Source organism: Silurus meridionalis, chromosome 8, assembly GCF_014805685.1.
Source record: "Silurus meridionalis isolate SWU-2019-XX chromosome 8, ASM1480568v1, whole genome shotgun sequence".
Lineage (NCBI taxonomy): Eukaryota > Metazoa > Chordata > Actinopteri > Siluriformes > Siluridae > Silurus > Silurus meridionalis.
Genome location: NC_060891.1, coordinates 22,866 through 46,084, shown reverse-complemented (window position 1 = coordinate 46,084; position 23,219 = coordinate 22,866). Strand labels below are relative to the sequence as shown.

The 23,219-nt window shown below is 42.5% G+C and overlaps 2 protein-coding genes across 4 annotated transcripts in view; one reads left to right on the top strand and one right to left on the bottom strand.

The window, feature by feature from the left end:
• Positions 1-23,219, bottom strand: part of klhdc2 (kelch domain containing 2) — a 31,510-nt gene that overhangs the window by 2,017 nt on the left and 6,274 nt on the right. The window contains exons 14-15 of one of the 3 annotated variants that reach the window (XM_046856593.1): positions 22,983-23,141; positions 12,533-12,589 (exon numbers count right to left, since the gene is read on the bottom strand). In XM_046856593.1, the coding sequence (XP_046712549.1) occupies positions 23,018-23,141 (124 nt within the window). In that variant the 3' untranslated portion in view covers positions 12,533-12,589; positions 22,983-23,017. Of the gene's footprint in view, positions 1-12,532; positions 12,590-22,594; positions 23,142-23,219 lie in introns of those variants that run through there. The other 2 variants (XM_046856594.1, XM_046856591.1) reach the window with 2 other exon arrangements.
• Positions 822-22,422, top strand: LOC124390580 (nuclear export mediator factor NEMF-like). Its single transcript, XM_046856589.1, has 32 exons — positions 822-950; positions 1,232-1,300; positions 5,433-5,535; positions 5,626-5,751; positions 6,513-6,661; positions 7,205-7,272; positions 7,360-7,449; positions 8,010-8,083; positions 8,166-8,236; positions 8,320-8,395; positions 8,483-8,623; positions 9,632-9,840; positions 10,142-10,327; positions 10,762-10,825; positions 10,935-11,023; positions 11,104-11,207; positions 11,285-11,347; positions 12,114-12,226; positions 12,319-12,376; positions 12,730-12,788; positions 13,495-13,615; positions 13,895-14,207; positions 15,154-15,196; positions 15,318-15,367; positions 15,450-15,594; positions 15,859-15,936; positions 19,543-19,728; positions 19,982-20,020; positions 20,886-20,992; positions 21,729-21,772; positions 21,871-21,950; positions 22,037-22,422. The coding sequence occupies exons 1-32, from the start codon at positions 892-894 to the stop codon at positions 22,112-22,114; spliced, it is 3,255 nt and encodes a 1,084-aa protein (XP_046712545.1). The 5' UTR covers positions 822-891; the 3' UTR covers positions 22,115-22,422.

The window sequence follows — 23,219 nt, the reverse complement described above, 5'->3', positions numbered from 1 at the left end:
CAGACAGGAGTCTCCATGAACTCTGATGTTTGCGGATGATATTGTGATTAGTGGTGAGAGTAGGGAGCAGGTTGAGATGAGCACCACCAGTCTGGAGAAACCCTTAACAGGTACTCTATTTGAGAAAGGTTTGTCCCAAAAAAACGCCGCATTTCTGCCTCACACGCTGGAATCAGCTGAGATGCAACACCAGGAGATAAATGCGATCACCACAATGTGCCTTTTGAACTCGGGTCTTGTAGCGATTCCTTCCTTTCCCACTTAACGTGAGGTGAAAAAGGAACAGCAGAAGAAAAATGTTCACCTCAACAGTGAATATCTCCCTCAAAAAGAAGCAGCCGTGCTCGGAGACGTATCTCCACGGCTCACCCGTGAACAGTTTAGCGGTCACCCTTATCTGCTGAGGATGGATTCCTAAAAAAAACAGATCTTCTCAGGGAAGAGAAGGAGAATGAGGCAGGGGCCATCAGCAGAGGTGTATATAGAGGTGTGTTGTGAAGATGTGAAGGAGGGACTTCCCTCATCAGTGTCGTGATTGGTCGTGGTGTCGTGTTGACGTGGTGTGATTGGTGCTTCCAGGACTGGACACCCCCGAGGAGAACTTGTCAATTCAAAGGCCCCAAAAACACATTCTTTTTTTAATCTGTTGTAAGAAACCTCTAATGTGTTACAATAAAAATGTTATACTTTTCTATGTTTTTGTAGTCTCTCTGTCATGTTTTGTATCTGTATTGTGATTATTTATTTTTCAATTCTTGTTTGTCAAAAAAATAAATAAAAATAAAATTCGAACTCTTGCGCTTGAAAAACATTCAGGCTTCCGTAGGTGGTGGCGCATGCGCAAATGTGACTGATGCGGGTGTGTTGTGGAGTGTGTAAGTGTGTGAGAAGATGAAAAGCAGGTTTAATACCGTGGACATCAGAGCAGTGATCTCTGAACTTAATCACAAGTAAGGAATACAACTCTGACACACACATTGCGCACTAATAAAGCTAGCTAACTGCTAACACGTGTTCACCTGGAGGAATTCTCTAACACGCTGTACAGAGAGCAGTGATGACGTCATTGTGTTTAACACTAATATTACACGTTAATAAGTGTCACACTCCTGAAGCTGTAATGCTGTAGTTACATGCGGTTTGTGTGTGTAGAAGAATTTTGGTCCAGTAGCAGATAATGATCTGTATTTGAGTGTGTTTTTGTCTAAAACTCTTTGTTTCTGTAATATAGGTATGTGGGGATGCGAGTGTATAATGTCTATGACATTGACAGTAAGACCTACCTCATCCGCCTGCAGAGGTAAGAACCACAACCCTCTCCATCACTGCACTGTTTCCTCAACAAACTCAAATGTTTGTTTAAATCAGGAGTCAAGAAACCTTTATTTTCATTTCAACTATATATAGCAGACACAGATCACAGTGACATGAGACAACGTTCCTCCAGAACCCTAGAGCTCCACCACACGACACAACACAGAGCTCCACCACACAACACAGAGCTCCACCACACAACACAGAGCTCCACCACACCACACAACACAGAGCTCCACCACACCACACAACACAGAGCTCCATCACACCACACAACACAGAGCTCCACCACACAACACAGAGCTCCACCACACAACACAACACAGAGCTCCATCACACCACACAACACAGAGCTCCACCACACGACACAACACAAAGCTATATATAGCAGACACAGATCACAGTGACATGAGACAACGTTCCTCCAGAACCCTAGAGCTCCACCACACGACACAACACAGAGCTCCACCACACAACACAGAGCTCCACCACACCACACAACACAGAGCTCCACCACACACACACAACACAGAGCTCCATCACACCACAACACAGAGCTCCACCACACACACAACACAGAGCTCCACCACACAACACAGAGCTCCACCACACACAACACAGAGCTCACCACACACACACAACACAGAGCTCCACCACACGACACAACACAAAGCTATATAGCAGACACAGATCACAGTGACATGAGACAACGTTCCTCCAGAACCCTAGAGCTCCACCACACGACACAACACAGAGCTCCACCACACAACACAGAGCTCCACCACACACAACACAGAGCTCCACCACACACACAACACAGAGCTCCACCACACACACAACACAGAGCTCCACCACAACACAACACAGAGCTCCACCACACAACACAACACAGAGCTCCACCACACAACACAACACAGAGCTCCACCACACAACACAACACAGAGCTCCACCACACAACACAGAGCTCCACCACACAACACAACACAGAGCTCCACCACACAACACAACACAGAGCTCCACCACACAACACAGAGCTCCACCACACACACAACACAGAGCTCCACCACACACACAACACAGAGCTCCACCACACCACAACACAGAGCTCCACCACACCACACAACACAGAGCTCCACCACACACACAACACAGAGCTCCACCACACACAACACAGAGCTCCACCACACCACACAACACAGAGCTCCACCACACGACACAACACAGAGCTCCACCACACCGCACAACACAGAGCTCCACCACACGGCACAACACAGAGCTCCACCACACGACACAACACAGAGCTCCACCACACAACACAGAGCTCCACCACACCACACAACACAGAGCTCCACCACACCACACAACACAGAGCTTCACCACACACAACACAGAGCTCCACCACACACACACAGAGCTCACCACACAACACAGAGCTCCACCACACCACACAACACAGAGCTCCACCACACACCACACAACACAGAGCTCCACCACACCACACAACACAGAGCTCCACCACACCACACAACACAGAGCTCCACCACACCACACAACACAGAGCTCCACCACACAACACAACACAGAGCTCCACCACACAACACAGAGCTCCACCACACCACACAACACAGAGCTCCACCACACACAACACAGAGCTCCACCACACCACACAACACAGAGCTCCACCACACCACACAACACAGAGCTCCACCACACCACACAACACAACACAACACAACACAGAGCTCCACCACACCACACAACACAGAGCTCCACCACACACAACACAGAGCTCCACCACACCACACAACACAGAGCTCCACCACACCACACACACAGAGCTCCACCACACCACACAACACAGAGCTCCACCACACCACACAACACAGAGCTCCACCACACCACACAACACAGAGCTCCACCACACCACACAACACAGAGCTCCACCACACACAACACAGAGCTCCACCACACCACACAACACAGAGCTCCACCACACACACAACACAGAGCTCCACCACACACAACACAGAGCTCCACCACATCACACAACACAGAGCTCCACCACACGACACAACACAGAGCTCCACCACACGACACAACACAGAGCTCCACCACACGACACAACACAGAGCTCCACCACACCACACACAACACAGAGCTCCACCACACCACACAACACAGAGCTCCACCACACACACAACACAGAGCTCCACCACACAACACAGAGCTCCACCACAACACAACACAACACAACACAGGCTCCACACACACACAACACAGAGCTCCACCACACCACACAACACAGAGCTCCACCACACCACACAACACAGAGCTCCACCACACCACACAACACAGAGCTCCACCACAACACAACACAGAGCTCCACCACACACAACACAGAGCTCACCACACAACACAGAGCTTCACCACACCACACAACACAGAGCTCACCACACCACACAACACAGAGCTCCACCACACCACACAACACAGAGCTCCACCACACAACACAACACAGAGCTCCACCACACCACACAACACAGAGCTCCACCACACCACACAACACAGAGCTCCACCACACCACACAACACAGAGCTCCACCACACCACACAACACAGAGCTCACCACACACACACAGAGCTCCACCACACCACACAACACAGAGCTCCACCACACCACACAACAGAGCTCCACCACCACACAACACAACACAGGCTCCACCACACACACAACACAGAGCTCCACCACACACACAACACAGAGCTCCACCACACCACACAACACAGAGCTCCACCACCACACAACACAGAGCTCCACCACACCACAACACAGAGCTCCACCACACCACACAACACAGAGCTACACCACACAACAGAGCTCCACCACACCACACAACACAGAGCTCCACCACACCACACAACACAGAGCTCCACCACACCACACAACACAGAGCTCCACCACACCACACAACACAGAGCTCCACCACACAACACAACACAGAGCTCCATCACACCACACAACACAGAGCTCCACCACACCACACAACACAGAGCTCCACCACACCACACAACACAGAGCTCCACCACACAACACAACACAGAGCTCCATCACACAGCACAACATATAAAAAACATGGTTTGGTTGTTTCTATAGACATGGATGTTTATGAATTGTATTGAGCGTGTGTTTGAGAGCTTCTATTGAGGAACATAAAGTCGAACACTGTATAGTGTTCTCCAGCACATCTCCAGCACATCTCCAGGATAAGAGGACCTTCTTATTTACTACATTCATCTGACTTTATTTTATAGCCACTAAATACTGCTGGGCCAAAGCCTGAGCCACTGAAGCAACCTCAGATGCACGTTGAGGCTCTGTGCATCACCGCAGCATTGCCTCAGACTCTTCTGATCCTCTCTTGATGCATTAATTGTTTAGAATAGGATCAATTTGGACTGAAATCTTGACTGATATCAGCTGTAATAATTTGCCTTCTGAAACGCATCTTCATGACTACAGAAGATAAGAAATGAAAAGTTCCTCCCTGCATCTGTTCTGACTGGAAGAATGGCAGCGGAAACATAATGATGATTAATGATCTGATCACATGCTCTTTATTCCATGCAAATTTCTCTCCAGTCAGAGAGCAGTGTGTGTGTGTGTGTGTGCGTGTGTGTGTGTGTGTGCGTGTGTGTGTGTGTGTGTGTGTGTGTGTGTGTGCGTGCACGAGATTCAGCATGTGGACAGAATTATGTCAATTATCTCTAAAAGAATGGGGGTTCCCTGGTGGTCTAATGTTCAGGATGCCGCGCTCTCACCGCTGTGGTCTGGGTTCAATCCCCGGTCAGGGAACCGACCCCAGCTATTAGTGTTGCACAAGCCAGGTCACTCTCAGTGCCGGTCCCAAGCCCGGATAAATGGGGAGGGTTGCGTTAGGAAGGGCATCCAGCGTAAAAACATGAGCCGAATCAAACATGCAGATCACAAATACGGATGATCTGCTGTGGCGCCCCCTAATGGGAGAAGCCGGAAGTAAGTTTAGTATCTCTAAAAGAATATGAATGCTGATTTAAGTAACTGCACATGAGATGATTGAAATTGTGTTTTTTGTTCTCCAGGCCGGACAGTAAAGCCGTCCTGCTGGTCGAGTCTGGCATACGGATTCACTCCACAGACTTCGAGTGGCCCAAAAACCTCATGCCCTCTGGGTTTGCTATGAAAGTATGTTGTGTTCTGGTGTGTGATCTTTGAGGTGAAATAGTTGTAATGTTTGATGATTTCTGAGTATTTCCTTTTACATTGTTGCTTAAGTGCAGAAAACACCTGAAGTCCAGGAGACTGGTACACATAAAACAGCTCGGTGTGGACCGGATTGTGGACCTTCAGTTCGGCTCTGGAGAAGCTGCGTACCACCTTATAGTCGAGTTGTACGACAGAGTAAGTGAATTTCTGTCTGAGTTTTAAAGAAGGCAAAAGTATCAGCTGGTACTGGTGTCCAATCATCATCATTATACTCTTTATTTAACCAACACACGATTAAATAATGCATGAAAACATGACAAATTCAATTAAATTCAAATTCAATTTAACTCTTTTTTACAATAATTATTTGTAGTGTAAATTGAATAAAGTAAATAAAATAAAAAATGTTCTTTTAAAAGGAGAAAATCCGGACACTTCCACACGTGGAGGGAGGGAATGAATGAAGGATTGAAGGAATGAAGACATTTTTTAAAGTCTGATGAAATAAATTGAATTCTAACAAATATAAAATATTTAATTAAATTTTTCCATTTATTGAATTTTATTAAAATGTAACTGATTGTACCGAATCGTGACTTAAAACCGAGGTATGTTCTGAAGTGTGCGTTTTGTTTTCCGTTACACTCGTAAACATGTCTACAAACGTGCGTATGCGCGTGTTGGTCAAAAGTATTGGGACACTAGACTGTTCAAGCTAATTGTGGTTCTTCACCTACACCAGTACCTGACTTTACTAACACTCATGTAGCTGAATGAAGTGCAATATCAGTGGAACATCTTCCCAGAAGTGTGGAGCTCATTATAACAGTAAATGGGATTAAATGTAGAACAGGATGTTCAAAAAGCACACACCAGTCTTATCCTCAGGTGTCCACAAACTTGGTGTGTGTTCACAGAAGAAGGTCTCATTTCATGTGTGTGGTTTGCATTGGCAGGGGAACATAATCCTGACCGATCATGAGTTTACTATACTGAACCTGCTGCGCTTCCGTACCGCCGAGGCAGAGGATGTGAAAATCGCAGTGAGAGAACGATACCCCATAGAGAATGCTCGACCTTCTGAAGCCCTCATCAGCCTGGAGAGGTAAGAGAGAGTCTGGTCTCTAATCAGACTGAACTGGAACAGAGCGTCTAAGTGCTTCTTCACTACAATCATCTCCAGACAGATTTATGTTGGCTATGAATCACTAGAACTGAGAGTTTAGAGTTAGAAATGCAATGTTACAGTTTCTAAGAACGGACAAGTGTGTGTGATTTCTTCTCCTGGCACTGAAATAAATCAGGCTCTTATTTTGGGTTATTTTTATTATAACTAAGCTTCTGTTTTAAACATTTCTATTAAGAAAACGAAGTAGATACCGGATTCACGTCACACAGGAAATGTATCGTCTCAGGACGTGTGTGAAGTAAAAGAAAACAGTTGAGAAGATGGAGATGTTTTAACCCTCTGCTCTCCATCTCCTACACTGATATTATATTAAATCCAAAAACTAGAGAATGTGAAGGTTTTATTTCACCTCTTATTGCTTTTCACTGAATTCTTTCTGTACACACGTGTTATTTTATGCACTGAATCTTCAGAGATTTTCGTGTAATGTTTGTGTTTAATGTTTGCTTTTTTTTGCAGGCTTACAGATATTTTATCCAAAGCTCAGAGTGGAGAGCAAATAAAACGGATTCTAAATCCACACTTCTGTAAGTGTCGCTGTTATGCAGCATATTTTCAACAACGCTGCTTCTAAAAATGTCACTTTTTTGACCGACTTTACTTTTTTCACGCAGCTTATGGAGGCACTCTGATCGAACACTGCCTTATAGAAGTCGGTCTTCCTGGTCTTTTAAAAATGGACAGTCACTTTAACATGTCAGAAGGTTTGTTCTCCTTATACACTGTTTGGCCAAAACTATTGGGACACCCGACTTTCCCTCACAGATGTGCTTCTTCTCCAAACTGTTACACAAAATTGGACACAATTGTGTCAGACGCTTGAACTAGGAGATCCAAACCTGTTCCAGCATGACAATGCTCATGTGCACAAAGCCAGCTCCATGAAGATCTGCTTTCCATGGGTTGGAGTGGAAGATCTCCTGCTATAGAACTATAAAACAGACTGCTATATAGATTGCACCCCAGGAACCTCCTCACCTTCATCACTATCTGACTTCACGAACACCCTTGTAGCTGCATGAATCTCCACAAACCTCCACAAAATCTTCCCTGAAGAGTGGAACTCATTATAACAGCAAATAGAGAAAATGTGGAATGAGATGTTAGTAAGCACAGAGCAATCTTATGGTCAGGTGTCCACGAACTTTTTACCCTGTAGTGTGTTTCCCAATAACTAAAGTGTCTATAGTGTATATAAAATACTTTTATTACTTCATTTGAGAAGTTAATAACTGTGGTGTTCTGTATTATGAACCCCCAACAGCTGGGCCAAAACTTCTGGAGGCCTTGCAGATGGCAGAGACGTACATGGAGAAAGCAGCAAACTTTGATGGAAAGGTTGGATTTGATATTGAATTTGGATTTGAATGTCGAAGTTTTTTGCAGTTGTTTATTGTGTTGCTCTGATTTTCTATAAAAGGGTTTCATCATTCAGAAAACGGAAAAAAAGCCAAGCATGACTCCAGACAAACCCCATGACGAGTTACTCACGTAAGATCACTTCTTTCTATTATTAGTCTTTCTCTTAAAGTGCAGAACGTGATTTCCTCATCACGCCGTCTTTGGTTTGACAGGTACGAAGAATTTCACCCATTTTTCTTTTCCCAACACTTAAAGAGCTCATATGTTGAGTTTGAGTCTTTTGACAAGGTTTGTGGTTCATTTTATAACTGATTTCGATTAAATAATGATAATAATTGTAGTTTATTTATTATTCATCTTTTTTTTATTTCTCAGGCTATCGATGAGTTTTTCTCCAAGATGGAGAGTCAGAAGATTGACATGAAAGCACTTCAGCAGGAGAAACAAGCCCTGAAAAAGCTGGAGAATGTAAGAAAGGATCATGAACAAAGGTTGGAGGCTCTTCACCAGGCTCAGGTGGAGTATTAAAACCGTAATCTTTATTTGCTCACAGTATCTTTTCTCCACAGCTGCGGTGATTCTGCAGGCTGCACACTGTGAGCAGGATGATGTTCTCAGGTCACACAGTAACGTTGATGATTTGGAGCTTTGCATTTACATTTGTTTTAAACGAGAGACTTTTGACAGACTTCCTTATCTGTAGTGACTTATACATTTACCCTGATCCTGTTTACACCACTGGGCAGTTGAAGATAAAGAGCTTTGCCTGAGGACAGTGGCAGACTGACTGACCTTCTCCCAGGCATCTCAGAACTGATGTGAGGCAGAGGGAAAAGCGGGTCATTAGAAGTGACCAAATAAGAAGAAAATATATGGAGCAAAAATAAAAAACAAAAACATCTGATACAACATAAAGTTAAATATGAGTCTGTCAACTAAAAAACTATGATTTATTATGAACTTCATGGATATGAATAATTGTAATGTTTTCTTTATGGCTGCAGATGTGTATCATTATTTACATAAATGTTTGTGGGGGAAAAAAAGGATGAAGTTTGTGGACACCTGAGCAGAAGATCTCTCTGTGCTTTTTAACATCTCATTTGCTGTTCTAATAAACTCCACTGTTCTCAGATGTTGTTCCACTAGATGTAGGAGTGTGTTTGTGAAGATTTCTATTTCATGTTACTTTCACTTTGTTTGAACAGTTTGGGGAAGAAACACATCTGTGTGTCAGGTGTCCCAATACTTTTGGCCAGACAGTGTATGTTTTGACTGCTCTTTTTTGTTAAAATACGTTTGTGGATTCTTTTTTGGATTTACTGTGTTGTGTAGGTTTTGGAATCTTGGAGGATTTTGGTTTTGAGAGAATAAAGAACGTTATACTGCAGGAGGGCTTTTGATATTCAGGTTCAGGGGTTTATACTGTTATTAATATGTAGTTATTCAGTGCTGAAACTGATTCTACTGCTGCTGCAGGGAACAGAAACGTTACTAAATGCAATGCGTATCACTGTTCTGCAGGAGGTGGACCGTTTAAAGGGCGAGTTGTTGGAAATGAATCTCCCCATTGTAGAGCGAGCGATTCAGGTGGTCTGCAGCGCTCTGGCTAATCAGGTGGACTGGGCGGAGATCAGCCTAATTGTTAAAGAAGCTCAAGCAGCAGGAGATCCTGTGGCATGTGCCATTAAAGAGCTAAAACTACAAACCAACCACATCACTATGCTACTGAAGTATGTTCCTGTTACTTCTGTCCCTGAACATTAACATGTGAAGTCCTTTATTCAGCCAGAGATCTTCTTCTTCATCTTCTTCTTCTTTTTCTTCTTCTTCTTCCCTCTTCTTCTTCTTATTCAGCCAAAGATCATCTTCTTCGCATTATTATTATTCAGCCAGAGTTGTTGTTCTTCTTCAGCCAGAGATCATCATCTTCTTCTTCTTCTTTTTCTTCAGCCAGAGATGAACTTTCAGAATGATTAAACATGCTCCTGATTTTTAATTTCAGAATTTAAATGAAAAACCTTCATTTTATAGGAATCCATATATTGGCCCAGAGGAAGGAGAGGAAGAGGACAACGGTTTAGAAAATAATAAAGAAGCTTCTGAGCAGCCCAAGAGGAAGAAAAATAAAGATAAAGGACAGAAAGGAAAGATCCAGAAGGATAAACCCATACTAGTGGATGTGGATCTGGGATTATCTGCTTATGCCAACTCAAAGAAGTGAGTAAACCTGATCAGAAACACGATTATAAATCACTACAGGAACATTCATCATGTTTGATTATGATTTCAGATTTGTTTTTTTTGTTTGTTTTTAACTATAATATATTTCCTTTAGCGAAGCGTGAGCTCTAGTTGTGTTGATGTTGTTTTAGTTACATGATGGATCCTATAAGAGAGAAATAAATGAAATAAGAGTCATGCTGATATTATTGAGATTTAATCATTCAGCTGTAACTGAGTGTAAATGCTCGATTGGTTATTTGTTTATCAGAGCGATTGGTCCTGATTTATATTAGTTATGAGTGAAATGTTATAATATTATATGAAGGTTTTTTTGTCTAAATGCTTATAAGAACAATTTAGGGATAAATCTGATAAAAATGAGATGTCAGTAAATCTGTATATTAATAATGAATAAATGAAACCCTCAGGTATTATGACCACAAACGGAACGCTGCCAAAAAGCAGCAGAAAACAGTAGAGGCAGCAGAGAAGGTAAAAAAGTGATGATAATCAGTACATGAAAATGAAATATTAAAGTATTTGATCTGTGTGTGTGTGTGGGGGAGAATCTGGATAACTGTGGGATGTTTATTTGCTCAAGGCCTTCAAGTCTGCTGAGAAAAAAACCAAGAAAACCCTGAAGGAGGTCCAGACGGTGACGACAATTCAAAAAGCAAGAAAAGTTTTTTGGTGAGCCAAAAGTATTTATGAGCTTTAGAGGTACATTTCATATCACATTCCAAAAATCTGTTGACTTTGTTTTTCTTCAGGTTTGAAAAGTTCTTGTGGTTCATCAGCTCAGAGAACTACCTCATCATCGCTGGACGAGACCAGCAGCAGAATGAGATGATCGTTAAACGTTACCTGCGACCAGGTAGAAGAATTTACATTCGATATTGTAGCCCTTTTTATTTTCCTCCACTTACAGTAAAAAAAAATATCTTTTCCCAGGGGACATCTACATCCATGCTGATCTTCATGGAGCCACAAGCTCCGTCATCAAAAATCCATCTGGTACAAGGATTTCTTCTTCTCATTTAGAGTCGGTTGCTTTGAGCTTCATGTTGAATTTGACACAGTAATTTGCAGTGATGTAAAAAGTCTTTGTCTTCTTTCTGAATCTGTTTTTTGTCATTTGATATTCAGACTAAATTTCATACAAGACAAAGATCTTTTGATTAAAATAAAATAAAATGGTGAAATCTGATCTTAATACTTGAAGGAGAGAAATTATTCAAGAAGAAATGCATTGTGGGAAAAAAGAAATTGTATCCTAAACAATCCCTAAATCTAATTGTAGATTCTTTTCTTTGAGACTTTACACTTTCAGCTCTGTTCAATCTAAACATCACCTGAACCACACTGAAAGCTCTGAGATGAGAGAGAAAGTGGAAATCATTAGAAGACCAACAATTTTCCTCTGAGAGCAGAACTTCTATTCAGCCAAGTAATAAATGAGCCCAGACAAACATCTTAGGACCTGCATCCCTCACTCACCTCAGTTACGCTCAGCATTCATTAGAAAAGGTCTGGGCAAGAATGACCTCCATGGGGAATATCACCCATTTACTAAAATTAACCCATGATGACCCACAGACCTTTTGAGAAATTGTTCTGTGGACCGAACTTTTTCAAAGACTTCACTACTAATATATCTGATGGAAAGCAGCGTTCCACAGTTAGAACATTATACCAGTTTGTGTAAAAGTAGCATCCACACGAGTGCCAGTCCCCAGGTTTCCAGCAGAACATTACTCAGAGTAATGGTTTTTATTTGAAGGTGATCCTGTTCCACCACGCACACTTACTGAGGCCGGAACAATGGCTGTGTGCTACAGTGCTGCTTGGGATGCCAAAGTGATCACCAGTGCTTGGTGGGTTCATCATCACCAGGTGGGCACCAGGCTTTTAATGCTAATGCAGAACTGTATAGAAACTTATTGAACTTTGGTCTGATTGTATTGTTCTTGTGGTGCATTCTGCAGGTGTCCAAAACTGCACCAACAGGAGAGTACTTAACAACAGGAAGCTTCATGATTAGAGGTAAAAGTCATAGCGAGCAGATAACCAGGTTATAACTGGTGATGTCTTTTCCGTCCACTCAGCGCTTTTGTGGAAGATTTTTCTGCAGTCAATTAGTATTTCCTTTAGTATTGTCAGTAAGATGCTTTTGTGTTAATGTACATGGTATGTGCCCATATTACATGGAATCGTGCACACGCACACACACACACACACACACACACACACACACACCTGTGACGTCTTTATGAATAGTTCAGCATGTTTTTTTTTAAACTCTTCTTTTGGACTATGCTACAGAATAAAGCATCTCAACATTGTCCACCATCAGTGTATTTGTGCTGTACTGTAGTTATCGTCCCATTTTCTCTTAGGGAAGAAGAATTTCTTACCCCCTTCGTATCTTATTATGGGCTTTGGATTTCTCTTCAAAGTAAGTACATCTTACATTTTATAAACGTAACAGTACAATACTGAACAGCTGTGTTTCTGTTCTACACAGTTCATCAAAAACTGTGCTGATGTTCAGTACAACTGCATGCTTTTGAGGGTGAAGTAGTTTTAATAATTCAGACATTAATATTAAGTGATATTTCAGGTACAATATGGCCAAATATACGCTTTATTTTTGCTCATGTGATGAAGATGGTTGTGAGTCACTGAATAGAGTTGCACAGTGCACTTATTAAATGATAAAATTAGTGGACCAGAGGTAACTGTTGTATAATGTTCCTTATATACAGAGCTGTTTGCTAATATTAGCACCTTCGTCTTTAATGTTGAACTCTTTTATCTTTTATTTAAAAAATGTATAAATAAACTCTGCTTTCATGAACATCAAACAATTGCAACCACATTAAAGTTTTTAAAAGAAGTGAATATATGGTGCCCCATTGGCAAGAAAAAGGATTTAAAGTGTAACTGGAAATGTTCTGAATCCACCTAAACTGCTATAATGGACTGTGATATCTTCCAGTATCACAGCAGGAGAGTTGCAGAAGTTTTTCTTGGGGTCAGAAAGTTTCCAGAACTACAATCCATCAGCACTCATTGTGTGACTGTATAAGGAGTTGATATTTCAGAAAAGATGAAATGTTTCGCAGTAAATGTGCTGTATGAGGTCGTGTTTGTGCCTGTAGGTGGATGAGCAGTGTGTGTTTAGACACCGGGGGGAGAGGAAGGTTAAAACTCTGGAGGACGACGTGGAAGAAATGAGCTCCAGTACGGCAGAGCTTTTAGAAGAGGGAGAGGAGCTGCTGGGTATTTCTATTATTTTATTATGTAAATTAAATGTATTCTATAACATTTGTATGTGTTGCTTAATATATTTGATGTTTACTTTCACGCAATGTTTAATTTACAGAATTATTTCGACAATTAATACTACCAAAAAGTACAAATGTTTTTTATTTATATAATCACTAATTCTTATTTTGAGCGTGACTCATTTTGATAGTTTGACTGGTTTGAAGCTAATTAAAGGAATATATATATATTTTTTTATATATATAAAGCCGTTACATACTTTCTTCTTCCCAGGAGACGACAGTGCAAATGAAGGAGAAGCCGGCGGTGAAAACGCATCAGAGGAAGATAATATAGAAGAAGCACAAGATAAAGATATTCCACAAAGTGTGCAAGCAGAACAGAACATCGAAGCTACTGAGGAGCAGTCAGGAGAAATCCAGATTGAGACACCAAATCAAGAAGAAGAAGAGGAAGAGGAGCAGGAGGAGGTTAATGAACAGAAAGGAGAAAAAGGGATTGATGAAGAGACCGAGAGTGAGGAGGAGAGTACTGACATCAGTTTTCCAGATACCAAAATCCTGCTTACACACCTTCAGTCTAGCAGGTAAAACTGAACAGTAACCTTTTAACATATACATTTTTTATTTGTAAAATGTTTTCATGTTCTAAATAAAATCACTTACGAACAGTACAGTGTGTCAGTGTGATGTACTGTACTGGACATGTGTCCTGGGACGGTGCAGTGTGTCCTGGGACGGTGCAGTGTGTCCTGGGACGGTGTCCTGGGACGGTGCAGTGTGTCCTGGGACGGTGTCCTGGGACGGTGCAGTGTGTCCTGGGACGGTGCAGTGTGTCCTGGGACGGTGTCCTGGGACGGTGCAGTGTGTCATCTTTTTAATACAGACACTTAAGCATAATAAATGTCTGGACTAAAGCAGCACATGTTCGTCTACTGTCTTACTTAATTACTGTTTCTCCTTTAATTACTCATGTGTTTGTAGATACTCCACTTTTAATACCTACTTGATGTAGTTTGGGCATTGGTCAGTGTTTGCTTTTATAATTGTCTAGTTAAATACCAGATATGATCTTCTTCTTTCGGCTGCTCCCATTAGGGGGCGCCACAGCGGGTCATCCGTCTCCACACCCCCCTGTCCTCTCTTTCTGCCTCTTTCACACCAACTACCTGCATGTCTTCTCTCACCACATCCATAAACCTCCTCTTTGGTCTTCCTCTTTTCCTCCTTCCTGGTGTCTCCATCCTCAGCATTCTCCTACTGATATACCCCATGTCCCTCCTCTGCACATGTCCAAACCATCTCAATCTCACCTCCCTCACCTTGTCTCCAAAACGTCCTACATGTGCTGTCCCTCTAATAAACTCATTTCTAATCCTGTCCATCATCGTCACTCCCAACGAACATCTCAACATCTTCAGCTCTGCTACCTCCAGCTCCACCTCCTGTCTTTTACTCAATGCCACTGTCTCTAATCCATACAACATCTCAGGAAAAGTCAAATGAATATAAAGTTTTATTTTTGCATTGTAGGGGAATCACCAACGCTGGTTTCAAACAAGATGTTTCATCACAGGTATATTTCAAAGCAGCTTAATTCTTCTGTAATATAAACCAGTTGATAGACTAATTATACTGAAATTAATTAAATATAAAGATGCATCAAAATCTTCATAAGTGATTTCTCCTTCCAACAGGACGTCACTCCAGCACACAGCAGAAAGTACATGACTGCAAAGCAGAGAAGGTAAAAACCTCAATATAGATCAAATCATATCTTATAATGTAACGTGTCAAAATATCCAGAAGCTCAATTAGTGTGTCTACAGGGACATGAAGAAGAAGCAAAAACAGGGGAGCATTGAACATCTGGAAGAACCTGAGATGAAAAAAGAGGAGATCCGTAGTATTTCTGCAACCAGCCAGAGTTTTAAGAGTGGAGGAGCTGCTCAGCCTCTGAAGAGAGGACAGAAGGTCACACTGCACCACAGCTGAATATTCATCAATAGGAACTTACATGAACTGATTCTGTGAGATCAGACAAGTTTAGTTTGGAAGCAACAAATAAAAAATGTATGAACAAAATCTGAGACATGCAGCAAAAACTTGAATGGAAATTTCACAGAATGACAGAAGAAGGTTTTAATCTTCTATCTGGACAAAAGGCCAATGAAATATAATAAATATCAGGGCTACAAAAGACATTAATGTGGTTTTGTATTGTTTGTTTCCGTTTAGAACAAGCTGAAAAAAATCAAGGACAAATACAAAGACCAGGATGAGGAGGACAGAGAGATTATGATGAAGCTACTTGGGGTTAGTAGTGTTTTTTTTTTTTTTCCTCCATTAGTGAATTTGGTTTGGGTCTCATTTGCACTCCCACACTTTATATACATTACTGATCTGGAGCCCTATTTATTACCCACACTGTCTATACTGTCTCACGCTGTCTATACTGTCTCACGCTGTCTATACCACTGTCTATACTGTCCCACGCTGTCTATACTGTCTCACGCTGTCTATACTGTCTCACGCTGTCTATACTGTCTCACTGTCTATACTGTCTCACGCTGTCTATACTGTCTCACGCTGTCTATACCACTGTCTATACTGTCCCACGCTGTCTATACTGTCTCACGCTGTCTATACTGTCTATACGCTGTCTATATACTGTCTCACGCTGTCTATACTGTCCCACGCTGTCTATACTGTCTATACTGTCTCACGCTGTCTATACTGTCTCACGCTGTCTATACTGTCCCACGCTGTCTCACGCTGTCTATACTGTCTCACGCTGTCTATACTGTCTCACGCTGTCTATACTGTCTATACTGTCCCACGCTGTCTATACTGTCTCACGCTGTCTATACTGTCTCACGCTGTCTATACCACTGTCTATACTGTCCCACGCTGTCTATACTGTCTCACGCTGTCTATACTGTCCCACGCTGTCTATACTGTCACGCTGTCTATACTGTCTCACGCTGTCTATACCACTGTCTATACTGTCCCACGCTGTCTATACTGTCTCACGCTGTCTATACTGTCTCACGCTGTCTATACCACTGTCTATACTGTCCCACGCTGTCTATACTGTCCCACGCTGTCTATACTGTCTCACGCTGTCTATACCGCTGTCTATACTGTCCCACGCTGTCTATACTGTCCCACGCTGTCTATACCGCTGTCTATACTGTCTCACGCTGTCTATACTGTCTCACGCTGTCTATACCGCTGTCTATACTGTCCCACGCTGTCTATACTGTCCCACGCTGTCTATACTGTCTATACTGTCTCACGCTGTCTATACTGTCCCACGCTGTCTATACTGTCTATACTGTCTCACGCTGTCTATACTGTCTCACGCTGTCTATACTGTCTATACTGTCTCACGCTGTCTATAATGTCTCACGCTGTCTATACTGTCCCACGCTGTCTATACTGTCTCATGCTGTCTCACGCTGTCTATATACTGTCTCACGCTGTCTATACTGTCCCACACTGTCTATACTGTCTATACTGTCCCACGCTGTCTATAATGTCCCACGCTGTCTATAATGTCCCACGCTGTCTCACGCTGTCTATACTGTCCCACGCTGTCTATACTGTCTCACGCTGTCTATACTGTCTATACGCTGTCTCACGCTGTCTATACTGTCTCACACTGTCTATACTGTCTCACGCTGTCTATACTGTCTCACGCTGTCTATGCTGTCTATACTGTCCCACGCTGTCTATACTGTCTCACGCTGTCTATACTGTCCCATGCTGTCTATACTGTCTCACGCTGTCTATACTGTCTCACGCTGTCTATACCGCTGTCTATACTGTCTCACGCTGTCTATACTGTCTCACGCTGTCTATACTGTCTCACGCTGTCTATAATGTCTCACGCTGTCTATACTGTCCCACGCTGTCTATACTGTCTCATGCTGTCTCACGCTGTCTATATACTGTCTCACGCTGTCTATATACTGTCTCACGCTGTCTATACTGTCCCACGCTGTCTATACTGTCTATAATGTCTCACGCTGTCTATACTGTCCCACACTGTCTATACTGTCTCACGCTGTCTTACGCTGTCTATATACTGTCTCACGCTGTCTATACTGTCCCACGCTGTCTATACTGTCTATACTGTCTCACGCTGTCTATACTGTCTCACGCTGTCTATACTGTCCCACGCTGTCTCACGCTGTCTATACTGTCTCACGCTGTCTATACTGTCTCACGCTGTCTATACTGTCTATACTGTCTCACGCTGTCTATACTGTCTCACGCTGTCTATACTGTCTCACGCTGTCTATACCGCTGTCTATACTGTCCCACGCTGTCTATACTGTCTCACGCTGTCTATACTGTCTATACTGTCTCACGCTCTCTATACTGTCTCACGCTGTCTATACTGTCTCACGCTGTCTATACTGTCTCACGCTGTCTATACCACTGTCTATACTGTCCCACGCTGTCTATACTGTCCCACACTGTCTATACTGTCTCATGCTGTCTTACGCTGTCTATATACTGTCTCACGCTGTCTATACTGTCCCACGCTGTCTATACTGTCCCACGCTGTCTATACTGTCTCACGCTGTCTATACTGTCTCACACTGTCTATACTGTCTATACTGTCTCACGCTGTCTATACTGTCTCACGCTGTCTATACTGTCTATACTGTCTCACGCTGTCTATACTGTCTCACGCTGTCCCACGCTGTCTATACTGTCTCACGCTGTCTATACTGTCTCACACTGTCTATACTGTCTCACGCTGTCTATACTGTCTCACACTGTAAATACTGTCTCACGCTGTCTATACTGTCTCACGCTGTCTATACTGTCTCACGCTGTCCCACACTGTCTATACTGTCTCACACTGTCTATACTGTCTATACTGTCTCACACTGTCTATACTGTCTCACGCTGTCCCACACTGTCTATACTGTCTCACGCTGTCTATACTGTCTCACACTGTCTATACTGTCTCACGCTGTCCCACACTGTCTATACTGTCTCACACTGTCTATACTGTCTCACGCTGTCCCACACTGTCTATACTGTCTCACGCTGTCTATACTGTCTCACGCTGTCTATACCGCTGTCTATACTGTCCCACGCTGTCTATACTGTCTCACGCTGTCTATACTGTCTATACTGTCTCACGCTGTCTATACTGTCTCATGCTGTCTATACTGTCTATACTGTCTCACGCTGTCTATAATGTCTCACGCTGTCTATACTGTCCCACGCTGTCTCACGCTGTCTATACTGTCTCACGCTGTCTATACTGTCTCACGCTGTCTATACTGTCCCACGCTGTCTATACTGTCTATACTGTCTCACACTGTCGATACTGTCTCAAGCTGTCTCGCGCTGTCTGTACTGTCTCACGCTGTCTATACTGTCTCACGCTGTCTATACTGTCCCATGCTGTCCCACGCTGTCTATACTGTCCCACGCTGTCTTTGCTGTCCCACGCTGTCTATACTGTTTCACGCTGTCTATACTGTCTCATGCTGTCTCACGCTGTCTATACTGTCCCACGCTGTCTTTGCTGTCTCACACTGTCTGTACTGTCCCACGCTGTCTATATTGTCTCATGCTGTCTATACTGTCTCACGCTGTCTATACTGTCCCACGCTATCTATACTGTCCCACACTATCTATACTGTCCCACGCTGTCTATACTGTCTCACTCTGTCTCATGCTGTCTGTACTGTCTCACGCTGTCTATACTGTCCCACACTGTCTATACTGTCTCACACTGTTTGTCTTGTCTTGTCTGTTTTTGTCTTGTATAGTTTTATTTATGTCTGTACTTTTGAGAGTCACTAACAGCTGGAACCAAATTCCTTGTGTGTGTCAACACACTTGGCCAATAAACCAGATTCTGATTCTGAAATATAGAGTTTTTATGTGCAGTCTGCAGGCTCTAATAAAGAAGAGAAGGGCAAGAAAGGAAAGAAGGGAAAAGAGGAGCCAGTGAAGCGAGCATCTCAGAAACCTGCTCAAAAACCCAGAGCTCCAGCAGCTGTGGTGAAGAAAGATGAAGATCCAGGGGCTGATCACAGCCAAGCTGGACAGCAGAGCACAGAACAGGACGACAAGGTAAGAGCAGCTGATTTACTGTGTTTAATAGAACACCATCTGGCCAGAAGTATTGTCCTTCACACCATACCAGAAGATTGAAATGCTGTGAAGCTGACGTTGGAAATGTTTAATGATAGAAAGATGCAGAATCACGTGTAAATCACGTGTATTTCTCCAGGACGTTTGTGAGACTGTTTGTATTGTTGTTGGTTACAAGCTTTTTGTTAAGTTTTATCTTAGACAATGATGATAAAGCGTTTTTTCTCTACAGGATGGTGATGATTTGGATCAGGAGAATCCTGGAGCAGAGGTAAACAAAAACCGATGGATAACCGCAGAACTTGACCATGAAGTACATAAAGTTTGTTCACATTTAAAAGTGAAACTGCAGTGTGCATTTTACTCCTCGACTATTTCACGAGTTCTTCATTTCTACATGTTTTGTGATCCAGGAAATCGAAACAGTTTAAAACAAGACTATTTTAGTTTGTGTTTAGAAAAGAAAAACGAAAAGGTAGAAATCTTCTCACATCTTCGCTCAGACTGATCATTTAATATTACGGCTATAATTTGAATGTAATTCATACGTTCCAGTGGTTCTGTGGGTAATGTTGCTGCTTCACAGCTCCAGAAACCTGAACTTGAGTTTGATCTTAGGTCAGTGTCTGTGTGGAGTTTCTGTGTGTGTGCGTCCACATGAGAGAAATATCAGTAGATAAACAATGCTATGCTAAATCATCTGGAATATGTGTGTTTTCCAAAAGACTGGTTTCCCATCCAAACTATATTCCAGCCTTGTGTCTGTGATGGGCTACAGATCCACCATGAGTCTAAAAAAGGATCAATTAAAATAATAATAATAATATTCATCATAATTAATCAGTTCATTTTAACATCAGATGTAATTCTTTTGAGGTGCACAGGAGCAAATCTGACATATTTCTGAATGCTGTTTATTTATCAAACAAACCCATGGAATATGTTTTGGCGTGTGTACTTTCATTCTTTTACAGTCTTAATACCACGAATCTTGAATGCAGTAACTAAAATATCAAGCACTGACAAAATACTGCCGTGCGTCTGCGGTCCGTCTGCCATGCGTTTAGTGAACTCTGAGGGTATGCGGGGGTATAAATTCTTTATTGTGCTCATTTATTATTTAATTTTTTTTTTAGGAACATGAAGATTTTCTTGACAGTCTCACTGGTCAGCCACATCCAGACGATGTTCTACTCTTTGCAGTACCTGTGTGTGCACCTTACACAGCTCTCTCCAGTTACAAGTACATATCTATCCTTTATTACAATACACACTTTAGGGCCAAATGTTTGTGGACACCTGAGCATAAAAGTTCTATTAGCTTTTTTTTTTAACATCTCATTCTACATTTATTGTCCATGTGCTGTTATATTGAGCTCCACTCTTCTGGGAAGATGTTCCACTAGATGTTGGAGTGTGTTTGTGTAGAGTCCTGCATCTACAAGTGTGTTAGTGAAGTCAGGTAGTGACGTGGGTGAGGAGGTTCCTGGTGTGCAGTCAGCGTTCACACTCATCCCAAAGGTGTTCAGTAGTGTTGGAGCTCTATGGCAGGAGATCTTCCTCTCCAACACATGGAAAGCAGATCTTCATGGAGCTGGCGTTGTGCACAGGGGGATCATCATGCCGGAACTGGTTTGTGTCTCTAAGTTCAAGTGAAGGCAAAAGTTCATCCTACAGCATCCATGGACGTCCGACACAATTGTGTGTCTCCAACTTTGTGCAACAGTTTGTTAAACATCTGGAGAGGAAAAGTCAGGTGTCCCAAAACGTTTGTCTCTATAGTGTATTTCAGTGCAGAGTTCACACACCTGTACACAACGTACACCTACTGTGAACAATACTGTGTGTGTAAATATTACACAGCAGGATCACTGCTTCACTGAACCTCTTCCAGATCTACTCTCTTTATCAGATCCTATAAATAGATCAATAATTATTATCTGCATATTATTATATCATGAGCCTCTTTTTTCCCTCAGGCATAAAGTTAAACTGACTCCTGGGACACAGAAGAAAGGAAAAGGTATTAAAAATGATTATTTGTACTGTTTTCTTGTTGTTGTTGTTGTCGTTGTCAGTATTTCTTTTGATATGTAAATTATGACTATTGAACTCTGCCAGCTGCTCGAACTGCTGTGTTCAGCTTCATGCATGCGAAAGAAACCAGTGCCCGAGAGAAAGACCTGTTCCGCAGTGTGAAGGTTTGACTCTCCTACATTTACTTACATCTGATCAACATTGGGTGTAAAATTCATATGAATGAAATACAAATACTTTATTTATACAGGACACGGATCTGTCACGCAACATGCCTGGCAAAGTGAAAGTATCTGCTCCGAACCTTCTGGCAGCAAAAAAGAAGTAAATTTCTGTAATACTGGTTCAGGTGGAGACCATATTGATCTGATCAAGAAAACCCTCAGCCGGTCCACGTCCTGTATGTGCTCGTCTTAGTGGAGCTTGGATGTTGTATCATAAATGCTAAATTACAGTTAATTAACACACAAATAAAAGACAATAATTCCACACCTTTATAGTTGTGTATCGCAGGGGGGAAATACGGGTCTTTATATTCGTTTAAAGGAGTTTCAAGTGATTCTGCTACAAATCAGTCCAGACCATGGATTTTAGAGAGATTTGTTCAAAACTGAATAAAAGAGAGAGAACATTAAATGATGAACTTTTTTCAGATTTTGTTGAAGAACAGTGAACTCAGTTACTCTAGTGTGGTGGGACATCTGACTTTTCCACCTACCAACCTTCTGGTCAGGTCTCCACAAATATTTGTCCTTATTTCATGTATTCAGAATGTTAAAAGCACAAGTGATGATCAGCAGGCTGGAAATGTTACATGCAGGTTTTTAATGGATGGTAATAAAGGATGATAACTGAGTTAAAGTGATGCACATCCCTGGTATTTAAAGCAAAAACGTAAGGATTTACGTGGTTAATAAGAAGGAAACAGAGTTTACAGTGAACACAAATCAGCAGAGGAACTGGAGATCACAGCTCGCTATTTAGCAGCATCTAAACCGTACCAGCTTACATTTTGCATTTATGGCATTTTGGCAGAATCCAAAGAGTCTAGAGACAGTTCTAATTTATACACGTGAGGGTCAGGGGCCTTGCTCAAGGGCCCAGTCAGGGCAGCATGGTGAAACTGTGATTTGAACTAAACTCAAAGTCTGATGCCTCCATACAGCAACTGCAGCTTTTTCTCAATGCGCGCGCACACACACACACACACACACACACACACACAGAGAGTTTAGGACCCTTCAGTGTTGGTTGAACCACGTCTCTGTTGAAGGCTGTGTAGAAGATGCCTGGGCAAGCAATCAAACATGCTCTCAAGCTGATGTTTTTTCTGCAGAACAACCTCTGTGCAGCATCTACACATAAATACAGACACATAAACGTCGTCTCTGGACAATGAGTTATAATACGAGTGTGTTCTGTAACGTGGTGAT

Coding starts and splice junctions, on each gene's coding strand:
- LOC124390580 (XM_046856589.1), top strand. CDS start 892: ATGAAAAGCAGGTTTAATACCGTGGACATCAGAGCAGTGATCTCTGAA. Junction 8,624..9,631: donor AGGCTCTTCACCAGGCTCAG/GTGGAGTATTAA, acceptor ACTGTTCTGCAG/GAGGTGGACCGTTTAAAGGG. Junction 15,197..15,317: donor AACAAGATGTTTCATCACAG/GTATATTTCAAA, acceptor TCCTTCCAACAG/GACGTCACTCCAGCACACAG.